The following is a 26,035-nucleotide window of genomic DNA, read 5'->3' as shown; positions in this document are numbered from 1 at the left end:
AAGCAGTAAGGATGGCAACGTTTGAGAGGCATCTAGAGAGAGACCTGAACAGGTGGGGAACAGCGGGATCTGGGCCATGAGCAGGCAGGTGGGATTAGTTTAGAATGGTATATTGGTCGGCACAGACATGATGGGCTGAAGGGTCTGTTCCTGTGCTGTGCTGTTCTCGGTTCTGTGTTCTAGGTTCATCCCTGGGCCAGTGCATTTCCACTGAGTACCTCACCGACCTGTATTCAGCAGGGGGTTTTGTTTCAGTTTCTGAGACTGTTCCGGAACATAGACACTTCGCAAAATCTCTGTAATTTGGCAACAACTTTCAAAACTCAAGCACAAGTCATAACCGATTAATTCCTGTTTGTTGGGAAGAGGAGTGGGAGGAGTGCAGTCAATTCGAGGCTGTGGGTGCGGAAACACTGGCATTAAACACCGCCCCAAAGGCGGGGACACCGAGAATGCAAGGAAGTCGGAGCTGCTGAAAGATCCCGGAGCATCAGGTAAAGGTATTTCTATCTCAGCCGAGTCGCTCGGTTACCCTACATCTCCCTATCAGCGCAGTATTCATTTCATATTTGAACCATGAAAGGCGCCAAGCAAATGCAATCCTGAGGGTTGACAATGTTGCGTGTTTCCCTGCTGCAAATGTGTTATGTTGGAGTGTCCGAAAAATACGTCCATTCCAGAGGGCAGCCACGTAAAAGTCATGGTTTTTAAAAGTGGGAGACTAGCTGTGAATCGTGCAGATACTGTGGGACTTTTCTCCCCCGGATTAATGAAGGAGTTCAGAAAGGATCGCTGTGCGTCCAGATTTCCTGGAAACAGGGTGATGAGTTGAAAATAAGTCAGTGCGTTCCCCATGAATGTAAGAAATCGTCAAGCTGATCAAAGCAAGCAGGAATTCTTATTTTATATCAGCTTAATAGAAAGGACGTGGATTTCCAAAGAGCTTTTTGTAGAAACTTAGAAAAGATGTACAAGGGTGTTGCCAAGGTTGGTGTCACAGGGAAGGGCTGAATAGGGTGGGGCTGTTTTCCTTGGGGTGTGGAAGACTGAGGGGTGATCTTACAGGTTTATAAAATGAGCAGTGTGGATCAGGTGCAAAGTCAAGGTCTTTTCCCCGGACTAGGGGAGTCCAAAACTAGAGGGCATGGGTTCAAGGTGCCGGAGCACGATTTAAAAGGAACTTGAGGAGCATGTTTTTCACTGGAGGGTGGTATGTGTATGGAATGTGCTGCCAGAGGTAGTGGTGAAGGCTGGTACAATTTAAAAGGTATCTGAATGGGTTTGTGAATATGAAGGGTTTGGAGAGATATGGGCCAAATGCTGGAAAGTGGGACAAGATTAATTCTGTACATCTGGTCAGCATGGACTGGATGGATGGAAGGGTCGGTTTCTGTGCTGTACAACCCTATGACTCTAGACAATAGGAACAGGAATAGGCCATTCGGCCCTTTGAACCTGCTGCTCTAATCAATATGTCCACGTTTAATAATCTGAGTATCCTCTTCCTGCTTTGTTCTGTACCCTTTGCTCCTTTAGCCCTCAGAATAATGCATAACTCCTTGAAACCATTGCCTATTTAGGTCTCAACTGCTTTCTGTGGCAGAAAATTCCACAGTTTCACCACTCACTGGGTCTCAGTCCAAACTGGCCTGACCTATCTCCTTAGACTGTGACCCTGATTGCAGACTCCCTGATCATCAGGAACATTACTCCTGCATCAACCCTGTTAGAAATGTATTGGTTTCTATGAGATTGCCCCTGCTGTCCAATCCTGATCTTGTGGGTTTAGAATGTGACAAAGCATGTTGCAGCCAAGGAATAGCTTTTGAAGTGAAGTGTTGTAATAAAGGAAATGAGGAAGCTGATTTGGTCACAGGAAGATCTCTCAAACAGCAATATGTTGATAGTCACTAACCATGTGAAGACCTTGAGGAACTCCAATAGGCATCTTTAATCGATTGAGAGAAAGAACATCTGTTTGTATCACACTTTTGACAATCTTGGGCTGTCAAGCACTTTGTATGAGCCCATGATGAGCTTTGAAGTGTAGTCACTGTTATAATGTCAGATGTACAGAAGTGAATTTGTGCATAACAAAATCCCATAACCAGAAATGAAATGAATGACTAGACAACTTGCTTAAGTGATTAGATTTCCTACAGTGTGGAAACAGGCCCTTCGGCCCAACAAGTCCACACTGACTCTCTGAAGAGTAACCACCCACCTCTGACTAATGCACCTAACAACTATGGACAGTTTAGCATGGCCAATTCACCTGACCTGTGGGAGTAAACCGGAGTACCCAGAGAAAATCCACGCAGACACTGGCAGAATGTGCAAACTCCACACACAGTCGCCCAAGCTTAGAATCGAACCTGGGATCCTGGCACTGTGAGGTAGCAGTGCTAACAAATGAGCCACTGTGCTGCTTCTGTTAGAGAGGAAAGGATATCGACCAAATAGGGTCTGTTTCCTTGCCAGAATCTTCAGTCCAACCAGTCTATACCGAACATAATCCCAAACTAAACTAGTCCCACCTGCCTGCTCCTGGTCCAAAGCCCTCCATACCATTCCTATTCATGTTTCTGGATCAGTGGTGCTGGAAGAGCACAGCAGTTCAGGCAGCATCCAATGAGCAGCGAAATCGATGTTTAGGACAAAGCCCTTCATCAGGAATAAAGGCAGTGAGCTGGAAGCGTGGAGAGATAAGCTAGAGGAGGGTGGGGTTGGGAGAGAGTAGCATAGAGTACAATGGGTGAGTGGGGGAGGAGACGAAGGTGATAGGACAGGGAGGAGAGGGTGGAATGGATAGGTGGAAAAGAAGATAGGCAGGTTGGACAAGTGCGGACAGGTCATGGTGACAGCGCTGAGCTGGAAATTTGAAACTAAATTAGAAAAAATAATTCAAACCAATATTAAGAAAACAAAACCGTTAATTATATAAATAAATTCTAACTTATAACCAAGCTATAAAAGAGAATCTGAACAATAATAATTATGATAACAGCCATAACACAGATCAGCAAAACAAAGCAATAGCCCTCGATCATCGAGCGCATAAGGTTTATACATATTCATATGTTCCTTCCCCCTGGATACCAAACTCATTACTTAGAATTGCCATGGCTGTATAAAAGCCCATGTCAGTATGGCAGACAAATCTGTACCCAGGTAGTCCAAAAAGGGCTGCCATGTCTTCCAGAAATTCTCAGTTTTATGGTGCACCATACTGGTCAGAAGGTCCAAGGGGACGTGCTTCATGACTAGCTTATGCCAGTCCACCACCCCAGGGGTTTTTCCAATACCCACCCTAATAGAATGCTCTTTCTAACACAAAAAGTGAGAATACTAAAAAGCCTTTTTTTGTGTGTGCATCTGATGAAAGAGAATTAACAAAGCCAAGAAGAAGAGATACCAGGTTCAACTTCACCTCCGTCCCCAAGGCCTTCTCTATTTCACCTACCTCAGCACTAGTCTGCCCGCAGTCTGTGGCAGGACCAAAGACATTGAGTCAGTGTGCCCACACATCGAAGATGCTCCCACGTTAAATTTAGCGAGGTGGTCTGGGGCCAATTGGACACTGTGATGAATCTTCAATTGCAAGTGGGGGTCCTTTTGCAAATTGAGATCCTTCTAGCATTTTCCCAGATAGCCTCCCATATTTCAGAAAAGATCTCAACGTCCAACATCCTCTTCCACATCCTACAAAGCTGTTCGGTCTTGTCCGAGGGATCCTCTCCCAATAGAAGATAAGCGTTGCTAACAGATAATGTACCCTCAGCACTTCTCCATGTCAGACCTATAAGGGTCAGTTAGAAGTGTGATTTTTTTTGTATGAAGTTTATAATTTGAAAGGAGCAAAAGAGATCCCTACGGGGCAATTCATATTTCTGAGCCAACTGGACAAAATACATCAGTATGTCCCCTTCGAATGAATCACCCAGACAAGATACGCCCTTAGCTGCCCATAGTTTAAACCCAGAGTCCATCATCCCTGGCTAAAAGCCCAGCATACCAACTATAGGAATCAAAAATGATGGGTTTTGGTAATATTGCCCTCACTTTGACGCATTGCCCTTCACACCTTGACAGTACTGATGACTAATGGGCTATGGCAATATTCCTTAACTGTTCTTGTTTTGTCTAAGAACAGCAGGCTAACAAGGAGGCATCTAGCCTGAGATGTTTCGATGTCCAAACATAGTGAGTAAGGGTCCCCCGGGCCCAATCATTCATGTACGATAGCGTCAAACTTGTATGATAGTTTTTGATATCTGGGAGGCCCACTCCTCGTAGTCTGTAAAGTAACTGCAATTTAGTCAATTTAATTAGGGGCCACTTGTGATTCCAGACAAAAGAACTAAACCAGCCATTCAATCTTCTAAATATTTGTTTAGTGAAAAACAGAGGAAGCATTCACATAGGATACAACAGACAGGGTACAATGTTTGTTTTAATGAGGGCTATCCAACATAACCAAGTGTTCGGAAGTGCCTCCCATCTACAAAGGTCCTTCTTGATTCTGTCGAATAAATGGACAGAATTGGTTTTAAATAGCCATTCAAAATGGGGAGTAATAAATATGCCTAAGTAGAGAAAACTCCCTTGCGATCATCTAAAGGGGAACAGAGATCTGCCTTCAGGATCAGGCACTCTCGGGGGACCAGCCATGGGCATGGCTTCTGACTTTGCAAAATTGATCTTATAATCCAAGAAGCCATTAAATAAGTTGATGCATTGTACCAGGTGTGACACTGAAACTGTTGGATTTAATAAGAAGGCAAGGACATCATCCGTATACAGCGGGATCTTATGTGACTTTGTCCCCATTTCTGGAGCAGTTATATTGGGATCCCTGCATATTGCCTCTGCCAGCGGTTCAATCACCAATGTGAAAAGCAATGTAACAAGGGACTACCCTGTCAACTACCCCGACAAAGATTAAAATTGCTTGACTTGTGCACCATTGGTGATGACCGTGACAAGAGGATCACTACACAAAACCTCCACCCACCTGATGAAGGTCTCTCCCAGGCCAAACTGCTTCAAAGTATGAAAAAGACTTGGCCACTCAACCCGGTCAAATGCCATTTCCACATCTAAGGAGATCACCAATCCGTGTATCGATAGCTGTTGACATACTTGGATCATGTCAAGTAATCTCCTGATGTTATCCGTCGATCTGCGACCTTCTATGAATCTTGTCTGGTCCTCCTCAATGATGGAGGGCAGTACAGTTTCTGACCTTTAATGCCAAAGTCTTGGATAGAATTTTGAAGTCAACGTTCGGGAGTGAAATGGGTGTATATGAAGCACAATCCTCCGGGGCCTTCCCTTTTTTAAGAATGAGAGAGATATTTGCCTCTTAGAGATGGTGGGAGGAGGCCATGACTATGTGAATCATTACTAAGCATTGGCCCTGACAATATACTTATAAATTCCTCATAGAACTCACTGGGGAATCCATGAGGACCCAGCGCTTTGCCATTCTGGAGCTGCGTCACAGCCTCCTGCACCTTTTGCTCTGACAATGGGGCATTGAAGAGAGACTTTTGTTCAGGGTCACTACCGAAAGGCCCAAATTCTGCAAAAAGGGCTCCATCCTAACCCGCCCACCCGCTTTCAGAATGGTATAATTCAGAGTAAAATTTCCAGAGTGCTGCATTAATCCTTTTAGAATTGTAGGTCAAAATTTCCAGTCTCCTCTTTGATCGAGGTAATGGCTTGGGGCAGGCACTCCTTTACCTAGCAAGGTATGCAAGGTACTTGCACAGCTTATCCCCATACTCCAACAGCCTTTGGCTTGCGAATGTATGCTCCCTCTTGGCTGTCTGTGTGAGTATAAAGTTCAGCCTGGACCGGAGCGCCATGATCCTCTGCAGTTTAACCAGAGAGGACCTGTCCATGTATGCCTTTTTAGCTGTTTTTAGATGCATCTCCAGCAAGTGTTGCTGCTCACCCGTCTGTCACTTCTTATTGGCTGAATATGAGATAATCAACTCCCTAGCATAGGCTTTAGCTGTTTCCCAAAGAATGGATGGGCTACTGGCCGAGGCTGAATTAATACCTAAAAGTCCTGAACTCTGTAGAAAAAAATTCGATAAACTTGCTATCCTTAAGGATGAAGAGGTCCAGTCACCTGTGCCTTGAGCCTACCATTGTATTCTTACCCATAACCATTAAATATACTGGGGCATAATTGGAAATAATGGTATTGCCTCTTGTACATGACGTCACAAAGCCCAGATGTGTTGCAGGGGTCAGAAAAGATCACTCTTGGTATGGCATTTATGTGGTGAGAAGAATGTGAAGTCCCTGCTATTAGGGTGAAGGTGCTCCCAGACATCGACCAACCCCAATTCAGCACACAGTTCCCTTAATTGTTTAGATTGCAAAGAAGATACCGGTGTACCTTTGGGCAATCTGTCTGCTGTAAGGTCTATGAAACAATTGAAATCCCCTCCTACAATAGGTTAATCAGTCTAGAAAGTGCGGCTGTGAAGAATTTAAAGGTGTGGGTCAAGGGACAGTAAAAATTTCAGGTCCCGTATTCTTCCCCATGTACCAAAGCTTTAAGAATTACAAATCTCCCATGTGTGTCTTTAATGCACTCTAATAACTTAAGTGGGAGATTCTTTCTAGCTAAAATGGCCACCGCTCTTCTACTCTTATTGAAAGATGAAAAATAAACCTGGTCATACCCATTCTGTTGAACTTCAAATGCTCTGCATCATCCAGGTGTATTTCTTGTAATAAGGCAACATCCACCCCCTCCCTTTTGAGGCTGAAAAGGATCTTTTTACTCTTGACAGGTGAGTGACTTCCCTTAATATTCCAGGTGCATCCCTTAAACACATCTTTAGCCATAACCATAACCACAGCACCATCTAGTCTCCAGAGAGGAAAAACCCAAACTACAGATCGCTGAGCTTTAATGCAAAAGAATCCACAAAACTCCAAAATTACACAGACTAAAGTAACTACATTCAACAGATCAACAAAACTTATAAAAACTATATACAAAATTCACCAAAGGGGCTGATTGGAGGAATTTACCCCCCAATTCAAAGGGGGTACCTACACATCCTACAACCCTACTAACTATCCCAACTGCCCTCCTACCAGCTAGGGTTGCGCCACACACACCGAACACCCAGTAGAGAAAGTAAAACACCAAGAGCATGTTGTTACTATAGACAAGTAAACTAAAAATAAATATGTCACCCATCCCTTAACATAACTTAGAAATTGAAAATAAATGCTCTATCCATCCTGGACATCATTTCATGCAACTTATTACCAGAAAAGAGACTCCACCAAATCCTTTTTAAAGAAGAGCAAACCAGAACAGTTCTGTCCTCTACACCTATTCGTCCGTTTGACTTAAGTCAACGTGTCCACAAAGGTGTTTGCTTTCTCCGAGTCAAACAAATCTATGGATGCATTATGATTGATCTGAAGCACAGCTGGATATCTTAAAAAATACTGGATCCCAAGCTCTCTCTATCTCCTCTTGATGTCATCATAGGACTTGTTTTTCACTGCCGTTGAGAAGTCTTTAAAAAAAAACCATGACTCTGGAGGCACCACCCGGGCTCTAGAAGCTTCCATGACCCTTTGCTTGTCTTAAAATGTTGGAATCACACCAGGACGGGGCGTCGGCGCTGATCTGCACCTGGTTTTCGTGCTGCAATCCAATGGGCTCTTTCAATTGATATCCTTTCCTTCTCAACCTCCAAACCAAGGAACTCCAGAAACTACTTATTGAAGAACTCCCCTGGCTGCTCACCTTCCGTCCCCTCCGGTATGCCGACAATGCTCAGGTTCTTTTTTCTGCCCCTGTTTTCAAGATCGTCTACCAGATCCAACAGACCTTGGACCTGTGTTTCCAGGGCTTCAATTCAGCTCTTGGAGGAGTCAGTCTCTGCATCTACCCCTGCAGTCCAGCACTCGAGCTCATTGGTCCTTTTTCCCAAGTTTTGCAGCATAGCAGATAGAGGAGCCAGCTTCTCTTCATTTTTTTTTTGGATCTGCCTCCCCAGGACCTTGCGGGATATATCTAGCTCCTCAACCAGGGTCTGGTGAGTAAGCAAGCCTGCTGCTTCAGAGGGCCAGACCGTGTACCCGGCCCCAGGCGAGCTTCATCCTTTCTTCGACATTCTGCAGCTGCAAGGACAAGGGTAAGTACGGTTTTTCAGGTTTCCAGCTCCTTTGTGTTTTGACACACACTGAAGTGTTTTGGATAGGTTCTGCCTCTGTTGAGTCAGTATTGCAGCGTGGAGCCCAGCAAATGTAATCCTACCAGGATGCTGCCATCTAAGATTCCCCCAGGATTGATACTTTAAGGCAATGATGCATTTAAGAGGGAGTGGTTGGACATTAGACAGACATTGACCAGAAGGTGGTCAGTGGAGGGGCTCATGTTCAAAAAAGGGATAAGATAATCAGGAGATTAAAACTCTGTTCATACTGCAGAAGTATATTTGAGGATCTCTCCATAAGCTGATGAAAAATACACAATAGAAAAGGAATGCTCATGTTTTACTATGCTCACCCGCTTGGTGGAAGCAACATCTCCAATGCAGACCAGACCGCAATATGGTCTTGTTTACCTCGACTCCAAAACACATTCAAAAAAATTTCTCATATAAACTTTGAAGTTGAATTCAGTACTCTGGGAATTAAGAATAAATTGTTAAAATTAATTCTAACCAAATTGAAGGTAGGAAACAACACTGTATAAATATTCTTGCTAATATTGATTGTGATTTGTGCAATTCCTGTGCAATTGTAACCTTGTATGCCTCACTATGTTTAAGCACCCTAGCATCTATATGTACTTGTTTGCTATGATCTGCCTCTACTGCTCACACACAGAGCTTTTCATTGGATATGGGTACATATGACTACAATAAATTAAATCAAATATTTGTACAACCTGGAGAAATCACATCTATTGGCTGCTCTGGTCTCCATGTTTCAAAGGATTTGGAAGCCCTTTGTTTCTACATTTCCTAAAGTTACAGGAGTGGTACCACAAAAGTTGCAACTATCAGGAAGGACTATTACCTAGAAATGAAAGGCTAGAGAAGTTACAGAAGAGAGTTATTTTGAATTCTGAAGGTTTTTGGTATATTTCCACTTGTAAGGGTGTTCAAAACCAAGTTGTAAATGAGAAATAATAATTAAGGCAAAAGTCCTTTACTCAGTGGTGAGAATATAAAACATGTGTCCTCATGGAATGGTCATGGAAAAGAGCACAGATGTATTTACAGGGAAGCTAGATAAGGAAGTGAGGAAGAAGGGAAGAGAAAGCTGTGTTGATAGGGCAGGAGAAAGTAAGATGGGAGGTAACCTGTGTGGAGCTTGCATGGACCTAATAGGGTTTCTGTCCTTTATAATCCTCTGCAAACATAAGTGTGAGAAAGTGAGGACTACGGATGATGGAGATCAGAGTCAAGAACTGTGGTCCTGATGAAGAGCTTATGCTCGAAAGGTCTACTCTCCTGCTCACCGGGTGCTGCCTAAGCGACTGTTCTTTTCCAGCACCACTCTTTTTAACTATCAAATATAAGTGTTTTATGAATGCTATAGAAATCAATAAAAGCAAGGGAACTAGTAAGTGAGTGATCAACAGTAAGTATAAATTTCCAGGTGAAGTAGTGCATGCGAAAATTCAAGTTGCATTTAAGATTTCAAAACTGTGAGAGAAACTATAGGATATTCATGGAAGATTGAATAGATAAGGATCAAATGATTTTATACATCTGGAACTATCTGGTTATTTGTCAATGTATCTCATCATTTGCTCAAGGAACAAATTTGAAGGTAGTGATGGAAACTCATTGAAACTAATAGTTGATAATCAAGTGTTTACATCCCATTTTGTAATTTTTTTTCCCCTATGAAATCAAGATAAATGGTGGACACAAGTTTTATGAACAGGATGACATGTAGCAACATGGGACTACAGATAGCCAAGAATATCAGTGTGTGCTTCTGCACGTATTCTTTCAACACCTTCTGTTTCAAGATAATGCACAAGTAAGCTCACCAGCCAAAAGCAGAATTCCACTCTTTTTCACTGGCTTCTTTTACTAGCTGCTCAGAAGAGACGAGTGTTGAAACATGAATAACAGTGGCTGACCATTTAGCTGAAGTGTTGATAATGATGGATAATGGAACACAATATAAGAATGAGTCGTCTTGTGTGATATTGCATACTCGATAGTGTGTTTTATGCCCACAGGTTAATAAACTACTGAAAGAAGTTAAAATCAAGGGCCTAAAGTCAAAAGATAAGACATGACCTGATTGTTCAGCCCCTCAGGCTGTTACACTACTCAATCACCTTTTTGCTCCATTGCCTTATTAAGTTTCCTAACTTGGATTGGGTAATCTTTTTGCATTGTTTTACGGGAGTAGATGAATTTAGTTAAAATGACCATAGTAACCATGTGGTCTGTGGTAGAAGAGTAAACAGTAGACAAAAGCTCACATGCGTGCATTTGACCTTGCATAATTTAATGTTTAATACCAGTTTAGGATTCAAGATGCTGGAGAAAAATGTATTCAAACATTTATTGTATGGAAAGATATCTTCTGTTTTAAAGTAGGTTATTAGAAAAAAATTATTTCTTTCATGATAGTAACATTGTATTTAATGCCTTTAACATTAATTTTTAACAGCGTGTAATGTGATATTTCTGACTGCTATCTCCGAGAAGGTGCATTTGGGCCTCCCTTTTTGTTTTATTTCACAATTATTTCCAAATATTATCATCTGCTTCACTTAACTTTAAGCTATTTACTTTGGCTGACTGGAAAGTACAATGTTGATTTAAAAGCTGGTTTTTCAATATGAATGCATTGAAGACAGATATTTTTGCTTCAAGTATTGACCAATTAACCAAGGTTACCTCAGCAACTTCATCTTAGTCATACAAAGAATAAAAGCCTGTGTGCAGTTTTATAGCAAGGTTGTAAACATTTCACTGCAAACGCCCAGTTTGCAATTTCTTAGAAGTCACTTCCTTCCTCCGTTTCAAACTTAGTAAATCATAAACCTTCTTGAGAACCTTGTCATACTAAACATTTGTAATTTATATTTATTTTCTTTGCAGTGTAAAACACCATGGAGGAGCTAAGCAAAGCAAATTGCCTTTTCACTCTGGACCTATTCAGAAAGCTGATTGAAAGCAATCAAGACGGCAACATCTTTTTTTCTCCATTCAGCATCTCTGTTGCATTGGCCATGGTTCACCTTGGAGCGAAAAATAACACGGCATCTCAGATGGCAAAAGTATGTATGAAATGAGTTTATTTTCTTACTTTTGATAAATTGAGTAGTTTAGAGCAGGAAGTGATGAGCTAAGCCTCCAGGGCGTAAGGGTTAATGCTTAGTTGATGCTGTGAGCTGATCTAAGTGGAATCATCATTGTTCTGGATGGGAGTATGTACTGGAATTCCTGCTTCATTACTTTGACCTCTACTGCTTTGAACGTGTGGACGTTACCTGAGATCAGGATTGTTTCTTAAATGACTTGACCCTTGGTTGAATAAATGACTGTCAAATGGTCTTTCAGCTTACACCTGTGGAATAGCTTCTTTAGGTATTACTGGAAGGTGATCAACAAGTGCAGAATAGTATTACAGCACAGAATATTTGCCTGCAGGGAATGTGTGAAGGAAACCAGCAGGAACCAAAATGGTGGAAAGAGATTGTATGACCATAAGATATAGGAGCAGAAGTAGGCCATTCAGTCCATAGCGTCTGGTCTGACATTTAATAGAATCATGGCTGATCTGATAATCTTAAGCTCCATTTCCCTTCCTCATTCTCATAACCTGAGATTGCCTCACTGTTTAAAAATCTGTCTATCTCAACATTGAATATTCTTAGCAACCCTACCTCTACACCCTCCGCAGTAATGAGTTCCAAAGATACCTGCTGAGACAATAAATTCCTCCTCATCCCTGTTCTAATTGGACTTAAAAATAGGTGATAATAACTCGTAGTTTCTTCCTCAATTCACTGTATGATGTTTATTTTCTGCATTTATTCTGATAACAGACTCTTCATTTTGATCAAGTTCAAAACGTCCACTCTAGATTCCAGGAAATGCAATCGGAGATTAACCGAGCTGATGCTGCATATCTGTTGAAAGTAGCCAATCGACTGTATGGAGAGAAGACCTATAGCTTCCTGGAGGTAAGTTGTGAGTTGGTCACCAGTTTCCACATTCTTCCACTTTTCTGGAACTAGGCTAGAAAACTCATGCCAGTTGTGCTGCATGTGGATTCTTACAACGATCCTTTCAAAGACAGAGTTCCAGCTATCTGCCAAGCAACACTCACACCATACAAGTGCCAAGTAATTCCCATTTTGAAGAAGAGAAAATCTAACCATCTCATTTGGCATTCAATGGCATTAAATTATGACCCCAGCTGATGTTAACACTGAACAAGTCAGATCCTAAAATGAAACCAGGCTTGATAAGTAATAAGTTTAAATTTTTTGTAGGTTTGGTTAGTCATTGAACACATCATCTTGAGGCTACCAATATATTTTAACATAAGAACACAACGTTACTACACAAAAGAAGTAAAAACAAACAATGCTTTATAAAATTGTTTAGGAAACATAACTTAAGCAGCAAAATAACGTTTCAGTCTACCTTCCAGAGGTATCCTTGTCAGATATGCATCCAAGAGAATTATCACTCACATCTCATTGCTTACATTTCTTTCCTTGTCTGATATTTCCTAATTCTCCTTCTGGTCCATTTTATAATTTCTTTCCAATTCTGATGGCCTAAACCTATTTTCAATTCAGACAACTTGAACGCTTCCATACAAAATCTCATGGCTTAGAGAATTCACAAACTCAACAGACATTTCAGGTGCTCAGATGAAACTGTTCCTTCCTGAACTGAATGCCTGGTTATTTTCCTAGGATGAGGCTGAAAGCTGTTTCTGAATTGAACGCAAATACAGCAGAGACCCCTGGATTGTTTTCACTGTCTATCTGAATATTTGCATTTGATAGGGTAGTTGACTGAATCTTGTGCTTTATTTAGAAATGATGTTCATAAGCCTTGCTTCCAAACAATGTTTTACTTTCTTTTAAAGTAAAATCTCATTTGCTTCCACAAAACTGAAAACAAAACCTCTTTGCCTCTATTTTAACAATCCAGTCTCCCAAAAAATAATAATTTACACCTTTTATCAAAATTACAATTGTTGAATCTATGAGACTCAACACATTGATATTACTATTGACCAGAAACAGAACTGGACCAACCATACGAATACAATGGCTATAAGGGTGGGTCAGAGGCTCAGAATTCTGAGGCTAGTAAATCACTTGCAGTCTCCATAATGCTTGTCCGTTGTCTACAAAGCATTAATCAGAGGTGTAGTGGAATTGCCTCTTCTTGCCTGATTGAGTGTAGCTCCCACAACATCTCATAAACCTAACGCTACCCAGGAGAAAATGTCCCACTCGATTGGTGTGTCATCTTTTAACATTCATTCCCTTCACCACTGCCACTTGGCAACAGCAGTGTGTACTGTCTGTAAGGTGCATTGCAGGAATTCACCAATGTTTCTTTGACAGCACCTTCCAAACCTATGACTTTGACTATCTAGGAAGGCAATGACAGTAGACACATGAGAACACCACCATCTGTAAGTAACCCACCAAGTCACAAACCATTCTAATTTAAAACTATTTTGCTGTTCCTTCACTGCCATTTGATCAAAATCCTGGCACTGCCTTCTCTACACAAGGGCATTTGAGGATGTGTCATAAATGCTGACCTATCCAGCCAAATCACATCCCAGCATCAAACATTCTTCAAATCTATTTTAATGTTGCTGTGCAGATAATACACCAATGTTTAGCAATTCTGGTGGTTAACTGTTTGATCATTATTAAATCAGATCTTCAAAATCTTCCAAAAATGTAGAATTCTGTTTTCCATTATGTATTGTGCAGGAATTCTTTACGTCCTCCATGAAATTCTATGGAGCAAAGATGTCTGCAGTTGATTTCCAAACTGCTGCAAATGGAATTAGGCAGGAGATCAATAAGTGGGTGGAAATAGAGACTGCAAGTAAGTTGTTCTCCTCATTCGGTCATTTGCAATCTGAGGTTAAAGCGAGAACTGAAAAATTTAAAACCCAGAGAAATGTGGATGTTGGAATTTGAAGAAATAAATTTAAAGCAGTTTTATTGAGAGCATAAAGTAGATGCTATGAACTTGTCACCTCTCCTGACGTTCTCCAGTCATTTCTGTTTTTGTTTGAGATTTCCAATATCTGCAGTTCTTTATTTTCTGCTTATTAAATTAACACCCTTGGACCTGAGCCAGGTTACCTTGATTTAAGGTCTGAGTGGAAGCAGTTGGCTTGTTGGTCTGGAATCTGACTTTTTTTTGTGATGAATGAATGTGCTCGAAATGCTGCATTCGAATCCAGGATATGGTCTCTCATTATTCAAGTGCCTTTTCAGTTTGAGAGGAAGATGCTTGAACTGGACATAACAGTATGACAATTGAGTAACAGTAACTGCAAAGACAGAGGTGCTGACCAGTGTTGGTGGAATGAGCCTAACGGGGAAGACAGTGGAGCAGCAATGGCAGGGGTTTCTGTGGGCAATTTGGGAGGCACAGCTGAAATGTATTCCATGGAGGAAGAAACAGACTGAAGGGAAGATGAGGCTACTAAGGCCGACAAGGGAAGTCAAAGACAGCATAAAAGCAAAAGAAAAAAGTATGCAATGTAGTGAAGATTAATGGGATGTCAGAGAATTGTGAACCTTTTAAAAAAAGCATCAGATCACAAATAAAGCAGTAAGGAGACGGGGGAGATGAAATAGAAGGATGAACAAGCTCAAAGATAGACTACAAAGATTTATATTAGACGTACAAGTAGTATTGGGGCATGGGGTGGGGAGGGAGGGGAGGAGTGCAGACATTGGACCGCTGGAGAAGAAGGTATTGAGTCAATTAAATGAAAGAGCGCAGCAGGTCAGGCAGCATCCAAGGAACAGGAGATTTGACGTTTCGGGCATAAGCCCTTCTTCAGGAAATGAAGGGCTTATGCCCGAAACGTCGAATCTCCTGTTCCTTGGATGCTGCCTGACCTGCTGTGCTTTTCCAGCAACACATTTTTCAGCTCTGATCTCCAGCATCTGCAGTCCTCACTTTCTCCCCAATTAAATGAAAGAGCCAGTATACATGATCTATTTTGATTTCCTCAATGCTGTTGATTTAAATGTGTGTGTAGGAGGCTGCTAAATAGACTGCTAACAGTGTTCAGGGTACAGTACAGGCATGGAAAGACGATTGGCTGACTGGCAGAAAGCAGAGAGTGAGAATAAAGGGATTCTGTTTTCAGGATAGCAGCTGGTGACTTGTGGAATTTTGCAGAGGTCTGGTTTTGAATTCCTATCTATTCACGTTATAGCTAACAATCTGGATAAAAGAATTGAGGGTATTTGCAGATGCCAAAGATCGATGGAAGGACAGGTAGTGTTGAGGCTCTAGAAGGCAAATGCGATATGCACAGTCATTTTGAGAGGGCAAGAATACAAGTATGGATTTATTTTTAGGTTGTAAAAGACTGTGGTCAGACCGTATTTGCAAATTTGTGAGCAGTTTTAGGCCCTGCATCTGAGGAAGGATGTGCTGCTATTGGAGGGGTTCCAGAGGATGTTTACAAGATTGATCCCAGGGATGAAGGACTTGTCGTATGAGGAGTGTTTGAGGACTCTGGATTGATTATGGATAGAGTTTACAAGGATGAGTAAACTTACAGAATACTGAGAAGCTGGTATAGAAAGGACATGGAGAAGATGTTTCCACAAATACCAGAGACAACCTGGTGAGGGCACCGCCTCAGAGTGAAGGAACAGCCCTTTACAACTCAAAGGTGGTGAATCTGGAACCCATTGCCACAGATGGCTGTGGGAGCCAATTTAGTGAGGTCATTTCAGACAGAGACAGATAGGTTCTTTATTTAGTCAGGAGATCAAAGGTTATATCAAAAGGCAGGAGAATGGGATTAACTACCTTTTACTCTTGTGGTGCAATATTAGTGTTCCAATCTCGCAATGAGAAAGTCTGGAATCAAATCCTCCCTGCTTCAGAGTATGCCCGAGCACAGCCTAATAGGTTAATGTTTTTTTAAGAAAGTCAAGGTGTTAGAGCAAGTTAATAAGGGTTTATCTGACAAGCCATTAAATTGAATAATTACATGTTCCCTATATTGGTAAGTTTATGTATTGGCTTTACCTGAAATCTGGAGCAGTTCTGACTGGCACATGTGTGTCCTGTGCTACCTGAATGTCAATCTTGTGTGTGATGTACTGTTTATCACAGAAAGTTCAAGGTAATCAGAATCTGCCCACATTCACCTAAATCAGCTGGAAGCCTCTGCAGGAGGAATGATCTTATAATGGGGCATTGGTGAACTTTTAATGAGAAGATTTGTAGAGATCTGGGTGTAAATTCTGCCTAATTTCACGTGACTCCCGAACTTGGTTGATCTTTTATGGTGACTGCATAATACCACGATACAAACTAACATCACTGTCCACAACCTTTTGCTAGATTGCAACATTTCTGAGAAGGCATTAGTTGTGAATGAGCTCCACTTACATCGCTATAATCTGAAGCACAACAAGACAGTCATTTGTTTGATAATTTACATTCAGTAATTCTTTTACTGATTTCTCCTCACTGAGCTTGATAATTTCCGTGACTGCATGATCTTAACTCCTGGACATCAGTCACAAATATTTTACATTTGATGGCTTCAAGCTTTAATTTTCATTACATTGGAGGGAGTTGACAAAGAAACATGCCATATGTTTTGTACTTTCCCTAAAATCTCCTATTATCTTAATTCTGCTTTTGCATTTTAATCACAAAAAACAAAATGTACAGAACCTCAATATAACAAAATAAAACTGGGTACAATGGAACTTTCAGAAAACAGATGAATTTTCTGCAGACTAGAGAAATCAAATTATGATTGATACTTGAACTTTTTCAGTTACCAAGGACAATTTGAGGGCCATTTGTGATCAGTTCCTGTTAGATAGGAATGAGTACCATTTTACATTAAATATAAACTAAGCACTGCGAATGGTAGAGGTTTGAAATAAACACAAAGTGCTGGAGAAACTTAGCAGGTCTGACAACTTCTGTGGAGAGAAAGTCAACATGAATATTTTGGATGTGACTAGCCTTGGAATCTAAGAAAACAATGTTATGACCTAACTTGGAAGAGTGCTGATAAGATATACCAGACTCAAACACTGTCTCTGGTTCTCTTTAAAGATGCTGTAAGACCTACTGAGTTTCTGCATCATTTGTTTTCATACCATTCTCACGCATCTAAGTCTGACTGCAGCTCTGAGTTAGCAAATTTTGCTTCTACTCCTGAGAAATAAAATGAAAGTCTCCCAGAAATGTAACTTTGCCACTAATTTGACAGCACAGCACATTCCTCTGTTTTCATCCAAATCTACCAAAGCTTTGGTACTTGGTTAGAAGGTTCTATACTGGGAAGGTTCGTCTGGCACTTATGACCAGAAAAGGGTACAAAGTTTAACATGACCAGGATAGTAATACCATTTGCAACTGTGTCAAGGAAATTGAGATCATAAATATTCAATCCAGTCATTTTCAAAGTCATTGATGCTGCATCTAAAACCAATGAAGTGACATCATGTAAGGGACCACATTCTTTTTGGACTGTAAACTGGAATGGAAACACAAATGCAATGGAGCTGAGATACCAGGAGAATTTTGCAATTTTGGGAATATTAAGTGATGTCCATTTTTAGCTGTATAAGAAAATATTGCTTTTCAAAACAGTGAGGGGAATATTTTGATACCAAGAGTCTTTAAGTGAAGGAAAGACGGAGTTATCACAATCCTTGGATTGGTCAAGTCACAGTTTGTTGAAGATCAATTCTGGGAATTGTGGGGTTTGATTTCCATCTGCTATCCCAGTGAGCTGTAACTTCCTGTAAACTAGCAGAAGGAGGCCTTCAAAATAGTTTGGTTAATTAATATTTTGTGGGAAAGATCCTGGTTTTCATAAATTTGAGTGCTAATATTTTCAAAAATATAATCAAAAGCTTTGGGAACTATTAATTTAATTCTGTTTCTCTCCTGAACTATTTAAATCACAAAAACAAATTACAAATGGCAGAAACTGTTCCCTTTTGTTTGGTTCTCTTCCAGTGTGCTGATTTTGCTGAATTTTATTCCATTTAGATAAAATCAAAGACTTGCTGGCTGAGGGCTCAGTGGACAGTGATACTAGACTTGTGTTAGTGAATGCTATCTACTTCAAAGGAACCTGGGCTAAGACCTTTGATGAAAAAAAGACAAGGGAAATGCCATTCAGACTGAATAAGGTAATCCAGACCAAGTATCGGCACTGCATCAGGTCATTTGTTTTCTTCGGAGTCAAGGTAGTCAGCCAGATTTTCTTTGAGCTGGGATGATGCAGAGACCTCTTAAAAACAGCAGGATTTACTCACACACTGTGGGACGTAGGAAGTTATGGCAGGCCAGAAACACTGTTGAATGATGGATAAGATCTTCAACTGTCACGTTCTGATGTTATGTAAATTCCCAAACATATGAAAAAGAATGAAACAAGGCTATTGCTGCCAGAATTTTAAAGCAAACCATTATTTCCAGATTGCATCAATTTGACAGGTCTTTTGCTGTAACTTAGGAAAAACACAACTACTTGTTCTCATTTGACAGACTTCATTGCTGTAATTTCCGAAGGGCTTATATTATAGCTGAGCCCATGATGAACGTCTGGTTGAACTTAAAACGACTCAAATGTGCTTATCTCAACAGAGGGTTTGAGTTCACATTTTGATTAATATTTTGAAGAGGCTACTGCAGTACTAAAGAGTTTTGATGGGTAAGAACACTGAAATTTGTTTGTTCAACAACAGATTAACAGACTGAATGGATTTGAAAACTTTTTGGGTTTCACAAATAGTAGTTTCTTTTTTTACTTTGTGTGCCAAGTATGGATGAGTGGAGTGGCACAGTGGCAAGAAGTCTTGCTGAACAGCAGACTCATGTGTGACTTGTAGAGGTGCTGAGACACCTGCCAGTGCCAGGCCAGGCTGACAGGTCACATCTGAGTGATGTGGGTCGAGTGGGTGTGGAGTTGGGTCACCTGTTCACATGCGACACAATCTTGTTATACAGAAAAAAAACATTGATTGAAAACTTTTGCATTTTGGAACTGCTTGGATTTTGAAATTTGGGATAAAGGATTGTGTACCTGTATTAAAATAGCTTTTCCTTGAACAAGCCTCCACTGCTCAAGGCTCCAAGCTCAAAACAACACTTTTTAGAAATAACCCTAAATGTCCGTCCCTTCTGAACATGAGAAAAAGTACAAATTTTTTAAGTTATGCATTACATATTCTTATATAGAAATACTCTCTTTGTAAGTTACTGTTTTCCCTGTATTTGTCCCCATTTTTACAATTCTATTATTTTTTAATTGTTCTCATTATTGTTTCCTTCAACACAATACTTTTTTAAACTTTAATTGCAAAATAATAAAGTGCTTTGATTACTTTCCATAGAATGAGACTAAGCCCGTGAAAATGATGTACCTAAAGAAGAAGTTCTTTATGTCACGTGTTCAAGACTTTAAACTCCAAGTTCTTGAGCTACCATATGTTGGTAATGACTTAAGCATGATCATCTTGTTGCCAGATGACATCATGGATGATTCTACAGGCCTGAAACAGGTACTCTATCTTTTCATCATTTCTTCATTTCAAGTTAACATAAACACGAAGAGCAGGGTCAGCCATCTAACCTTCAGGATTAGAGTGGTACTGGAAAAGCACAGCAGGTCAGGCAGCATCTGAGGAGCAGGAAAATTGACATTTCAGGCAAAAGCCCCTCATTCCTGATGAAGGGCTTTTGCCCGAAACATCAATTTTCCTGCTCCTCAGATGCTGCCTGACTTGCTGTGCTTTTCCAGCACCACTCTAATCTTGACTCTGATCTCCAGCATCCACAGTCCTCACTTTCACCCATTCGACCCTTCAAGCCTACTCTGCCATTCAGTACTGCCATGGCTATTCCCCTATCTAAATGCTGTATTGCCACTTCTTCCCCTTTTTAGCCCTTGATGCCTTTAACACCTTAAAAAGACTTGTCTCTTGATTTTTGGGTGAGATACAGATGGTCAGGTACACAATGTAAAATGCGTTCGCAAGATACCATGATTGTGAGAGACAGGCTGGATGATCCAGAGGTCTCTTCCTATCCATCATTCTTGCACTTGTAGAATTCAGAAAGTAGATGGAGAGACAGCTAAAAGAAATAGAAAATGTTAGGATGGACATTGTAGGCAAATACTACTCAGTGGCAGACCTGATCAGGAAATCCAATAAAGAAATTTGTTTGACCATTGGAGAGTAAAAAAGGTTGGAAAAGGAAGTTGATGTCTGGATGTAGACACAGAAGGTTCAAAGGTCCCACACTGTAGGGAATCTGTTCTAATCTAATTTAAGAAGTTGCTGTTGACAAAGTGTAATTAGTGTTGGGTGACCACAACCAGTTCATTTTGCATGTCAAGAATGTCAAAAATCTCACAGAATGCTTCATGAGGTTACCATGTTGCTTTCCCCACCATTCTGTAATACCAATGTTCTCTCTGTGGTGGGAACGACTCCTCCACTCATTTCCTGTAACTAGTGTTCACATGTCATCCTAAACTTCAAGTCAAAACTGATTGGAAACAATATGGGATTTAAGGAGGGTATGATAGACAAGAGGTGTAGGTACAATACCTGCCTGATGTTCCTTTTCTGTTCTAGAGAGGACACTATTATACATGTATACCATTATACACGAATATGTTATGAATTTTAAAAAGAAATATAAACAGTAAAGGGAGTGATGGGAATGTTGCATCCTAACTAGATGTAATAAACCAAACAGACCATTTTTCATTTGAGCTAATGTGCTCATTGATAAACCCCTGCTGAGCATTGAAATGTTCATTATGATTAACCACAAAACATTGAAATACTTTACCTGCACAATACATCTTTACGTATTTAGAATGGGCTCCTATATATTTAGAGTGGGCTCCTGGGTTTGATTCCAGCTTCAGGTGGCTGTCTGTGTGGAGTTTGTGCATTCCCCTGTGTCCAAAGATGCGCAGGTTAGGTGGATTAGCCATGTTAAATTGCCCATAGTATCCAGGGATGTGCAGGCTCGGTTGATTAGCCATAGGGAACGCAGGATTTTAGAGTAGGAGGGTGGTTTAGGTGGGATGGTCTGCTTTCACACCTTAGCAATTTTATGTTCTCTGCTACAGCCTAACCATTTAATACTAGCCTCGACACTTGTGAGGAATGTAATGTTTCTTTCTACTAGTTAGCTGTAATAAATGGCTGTTGGAATCTTTAGTGCCACATTATTCATTCCTAGTTATTTATATGACAGGAGATAACTTAAGCATTGCCCCATCAGGTGGAAGCAAACTCTCAGCACTTTGTCATTTTTTACCTGAGCTTTTCTTGCTTCGTGACTGACTTGTATCTCTTTGTTTTGTTGTGTCAGCTGGAGCAGGAACTTACATTAGAAAAACTACAAGAATGGACAGATCCAAACCATATGAGAAAGCTGGAGGTTAATGTTCGTCTGCCCAAATTTAAACTGGAAGGTGACTATGAGCTGAACTCGCCCCTGTCCAGTTTAGGCATGAGGGATGTTTTTGATAGTACGATGGCCGATCTATCTGGAATGTCTGCAACTCGTGACTTGTATGTCTCCAAAGTTGCACACAAGTCTTTTGTGGAAGTGAATGAGGAGGGAACTGAAGCAGCAGCAGCTACAGCAGTGATGGTTACAATGTGTGCACGGAAGAAAGAAGAGTATTTCACTGCTGATCATCCCTTCCTCTTTTTCATCAGGCACAACAAAACAAAGAGTATTCTGTTCTTTGGCAGATACTCTTCTCCCTGAATACCACGCTAAGTAACACTACACAATAAAACCTGAAAGCAAAATGTAGAAAATACATTGGTATCAAATGCAAAAGAATAATATTAAAGGCGATTACATTAAATGACCATATTTTACTTGGTAACTCTTCAGTATGCCAAAAATGAAATGTTAGTTTTAAGCAAGCTATTGCCATTTCACATAGGATTTTCAGGGGGTTCCTCAATTCTCCGCCATTTCTGCAGACCTTTTGCTAATTTACAATCTGGGATTGGGAGAGAGATACATTTTTAATTTCTGTCAATACGGTTTGGCACTCTGGGGCTGCAGTTATAGATGTGATTTTACAAAATCCTGCTCCTCATTATTGGAAACTTGTGATTCTATGTCTAAGTCCCTAAGTGATGTTGTAAAGTGCCAGGTGTCAATTTTCTGAAATTTAGTTACACTTTGTAATCTTTAATGAGTGCAAAGTAGAGTCCTAGTGAGGGTTTAATATATTTAATGACTAGCATCGGCAACAGCCTCCTGAGGAAGAGTAATGTACAACACCGCCCACAGAGTGAACTTTGCTGAGTATGATTGGATTGAGGCACTAAAGTAACCACTGACTCTGTGTGTCACTGAAGCTTTGAGAGAATCAAAATGTGTGGTGCTGGAAAAGCATATCAAGAATATCTTGATGAAGACCTTATGCTCGAAATGTCAGCTTTCCTGCTCCTTGGATGCTGTCTGACCGGCTGTGCTTTTTCAGCACCACACTTTTTGTCACTGAAGCTTTGCATATGCTGTATGTTCCTACTGTTGGACAATGTGGTCTGACACTTCCACCTCCACACCCAGTAAAAAGGCTGTTGACTTTGTTACTTTTATGATTGACTGAACATTAAAATTAGTTATCAAATTGCGCTTTGCTGCAGTTCCAATTGTAGTTGAATTAAGGCAAGCTTTACAATAAATGACCATTCTATCTCTAATTTATTTGAAATGTCCATGTAATGTTATGCCTTTAAAGATTTCACTGAAATTTCTGCACCAAAATAAACTGTTGCTTGACTGAAAGTACACAATAAGTTAAGCAATGACTGATGAGTTCTCCAATCTAAGTAGAAATTTGCTATCGATTTTACTCAACAGTTTGCACACAGGTTTTCAATTCTGGTCTCCCTCCTCGAAGGAACGTCGGAGGATGAGGGGTGACTTTATAGAGATTTATAAAATCATGAAGGGGCATGGATAGGGTAAATAGACATGGTCTTTTCCCTGGGTTGGGGGAGTCCAGAACTAGACGGCATAGGTTTAAGGTGAGAGGGAAAAATTTTAAAAGGCCCTTGGGTGCAACCTTTTCACACAAAGAGTGATGTGTATATGGAATAATTTGCCAGAGGAAGTGGTGGAGGCTGGTCCAATTACAACATTTCAAAGGAATCTGGATGGGTATATGAATGGGAAGGGTTTAGAGGGATATGGGCTAATTGCTCGCAATTGGGATCAGATTAGTTTAAGATATTTAGTCAGCATGGACAAGTTAGACTGAAGAGTCTGTGCTGTACATCTTGTGACTCTCCTATGTGGTATCTATATCAGGATTTTTGTTAAGGTTAACATAAGTGGCAGAGAAATGTGATTTTGGTTTAACTCAAAGTGAGATGCTGAGCGACTATCTGGAATGATGTGACCATGCAAAGTGCCTATTAGCTGAAGCGCAAATGCACTTCGAACAGGGTGCTACAACTAGTTTTGTCATTCGAAAATGCAGCAAGTGGAGTTTGAGTTACAGCATATACTGACAGAAGAAGATACCCTCACCAGGCTGACTGAGTTTGTATGAAGGCAATTGCAAAGCCTGACTCAGGATATATCATAAATAGAGGGACTCTAGATCAGCCCACAGCAAAGCTTCAAAACAAAGTCAACCCTCAGCCAAACGGGTAAAAATTTCTTGAGCGTCCAGGCCAGCAGGTCATTGTAGTTGCTGCCGGTATGTGGACTCCAGGCAGCAAAAAAAGTCCCAACTGATTTAAATCGCTTTAGAGAACTCAGGTCGGTATCGAGGAGAGTGTGTACACTGGTGTGGTTGTATCCATGATCACAGACCAGTCTTTAACAAAATTCATTATGGATTCCAACCCTTAAGTGTGCATAGAATCTCGGCCAGGGTGAGGTCCTATACCAGGAACTTATGCAGGTTACAAGTACAACTTCAATTCTGGTCTCTTGTAAGAAGCATTTGGTTAAGTTACCATTGATTGTAGTTAAAGCCTCGGGCCCAAGCTTGATGGGGCGAAATTGGTTGAGAAAGATTCAACTTGATTGGCTCAACATTTCTGATTTGAAAATGGCTGCCTGAGTGCCATCCTAATAAAACATCTGGATGTTTTTCAAGAAGGTCTAGGGGCTATCAGAAGGGCCAAGGCCACTTACATGTTGACCAAGAAGCAATTCCACAATTCTGTAAATCCTGCTCAGTGCCATTTGCCTTATATGCAAAAGTGGAGGCAATAATCAGGAGGCTAGAAAGCAAAGGTGTCAGAAAACCAGGACAGTTTGTGGAGTGGGCAGCATTGATTTTAGTAAAACAAACTTGATTGTGGATCACTATGGGTTGATTCACTTTTGCAGGGATTTTAAATAAATGCTAAATCGTGTTTTGCAGCTGGATAAATACCTAATCTCTTGCATAGAAGACTTGTATACAAATCTGGCATAGGGCTGTCCTTTACGAAGCTAGACATGAGCACTGTATATAGTCGGTTCTGTTATAATGTGCATTTTTTCAATGCGAATTGGCTATAATGCGATTCCAGTCCCATTGGTTTAAATGGTGCTGTGATTTTCTTATAATGTGGGATTGCATGGGAACACAACTATTGCATTATATCAGAACAGACTGCAATTGCGATAAGGATTCTCAGAAGTTTGCTACCAATAAGGGTTTGTACCAATATACAAGACTGCCTTTTCAGGTACCATTTTCCAGTGAACAATGGAGAACATTTTACAAGGTCTACTCCAGATCTCTAATTATTTGGATGATGTGCTAATAACTGGGAAGATCAACAAAGAACATGTAGGGAACTTGGATGTTTTGCTTAAACACTTCTCCAGGTTTTTGTGTTCTAGGCACCCCAAGTGACCTACTTGAGCTAGAGAGTCAACAAAAATTGATTACACCCATTGGAAGGTAGAGTAAGGGGAATCAAACGTGCCTTGGATCTTAGGTCTTTCCTTGGGCTGGTGAATTATTACAGAAAATTCATACATAATCTTGCCTCCATCCTAGTACCGCTACACCGGCTATTGAAAAAGGGTCAGCTTTATAATAGCCATGCAGCCAAGATGTAGGTTTTAGAGAAGTGAAGAAGCAGCTATCATTCATCTGAGGTATTGGCATGCTATGATCCGAAACGAAGAGCAGTACTGACATATGATGCCCCTCTGTATTGTAGAGAGGGTATGATACAACTCTGCGTAGAGTTGGCACACTGGTGACCCAGCAGATATAAATAGGAGCGTCAGGGGTTTTGTTCACTCTAGGAGCCAGCTCTGAGCTCATGGTTCAGTATCAAGTACTATGTAATGGTAAATAATAAGTGACTTGGTGATGGGATACCAGCCTTTGTGAAGTTATTTCAGATGGTATGCATGCTAAATGCCTTCTTGGAGGAGAAAGTGATGACTGAGGATGCTGGAGATCAGAGTTGAGCGTGGTGCTGGAAAAGCACAGCAGGTCAGGCAGCATCCATGGAGCAGGAGAATTGACGTTTTGGGCATAAGCCCTTCATCAGGAATGAATCTTTAATGCCTTCTTAATTGCCCTGTCTATCTGTGACACAAATTTCTAAGGAATATGTACATGAGGCCCTAAGTCTCTTTGTTCTGCAATGCTACGCAGAGTCCTACCATGAACTCTGTAAGTCCTGCCCGTATTTGTTTTACTAAAATGCAAGACCTAACATTTATCCAACTTAAACTCCATCAACCACTCCTCAATCCATTGAACCAGTTGA

General features: G+C 40.8%; 1 protein-coding gene across 3 annotated transcripts; it reads left to right on the top strand.

Annotated features, from left to right (window-relative positions):
* The first annotated feature begins 407 nt into the window (after window positions 1-407).
* LOC132832147 (leukocyte elastase inhibitor-like) lies at window positions 408-23,006 on the top strand. 3 transcript variants are annotated; one of them, XM_060849893.1, is made up of 7 exons: window positions 408-494; window positions 11,124-11,302; window positions 12,074-12,211; window positions 14,000-14,117; window positions 18,294-18,436; window positions 19,643-19,810; window positions 21,642-23,006. In XM_060849893.1, the coding sequence occupies exons 2-7, from the start codon at window positions 11,135-11,137 to the stop codon at window positions 22,044-22,046; spliced, it is 1,140 nt and encodes a 379-aa protein (XP_060705876.1). In that variant the 5' UTR covers window positions 408-494; window positions 11,124-11,134; the 3' UTR covers window positions 22,047-23,006. The 3 variants fall into 3 exon arrangements, with proteins under 3 accessions (XP_060705876.1, XP_060705877.1, XP_060705875.1); XM_060849894.1 differs by having other exon boundaries at window positions 441-500; XM_060849892.1 differs by lacking the exon at window positions 408-494 and adding an exon at window positions 9,946-10,044.
* The last annotated feature ends 3,029 nt before the right edge of the window (window positions 23,007-26,035 follow it).

This window comes from Hemiscyllium ocellatum, chromosome 34, assembly GCF_020745735.1.
Source record: "Hemiscyllium ocellatum isolate sHemOce1 chromosome 34, sHemOce1.pat.X.cur, whole genome shotgun sequence".
NCBI classification, from domain to species: domain Eukaryota; kingdom Metazoa; phylum Chordata; class Chondrichthyes; order Orectolobiformes; family Hemiscylliidae; genus Hemiscyllium; species Hemiscyllium ocellatum.
The sequence above is the reverse complement of the archived record's forward strand: the minus strand, read 5'-3'. Positions and strand labels throughout refer to the sequence as shown.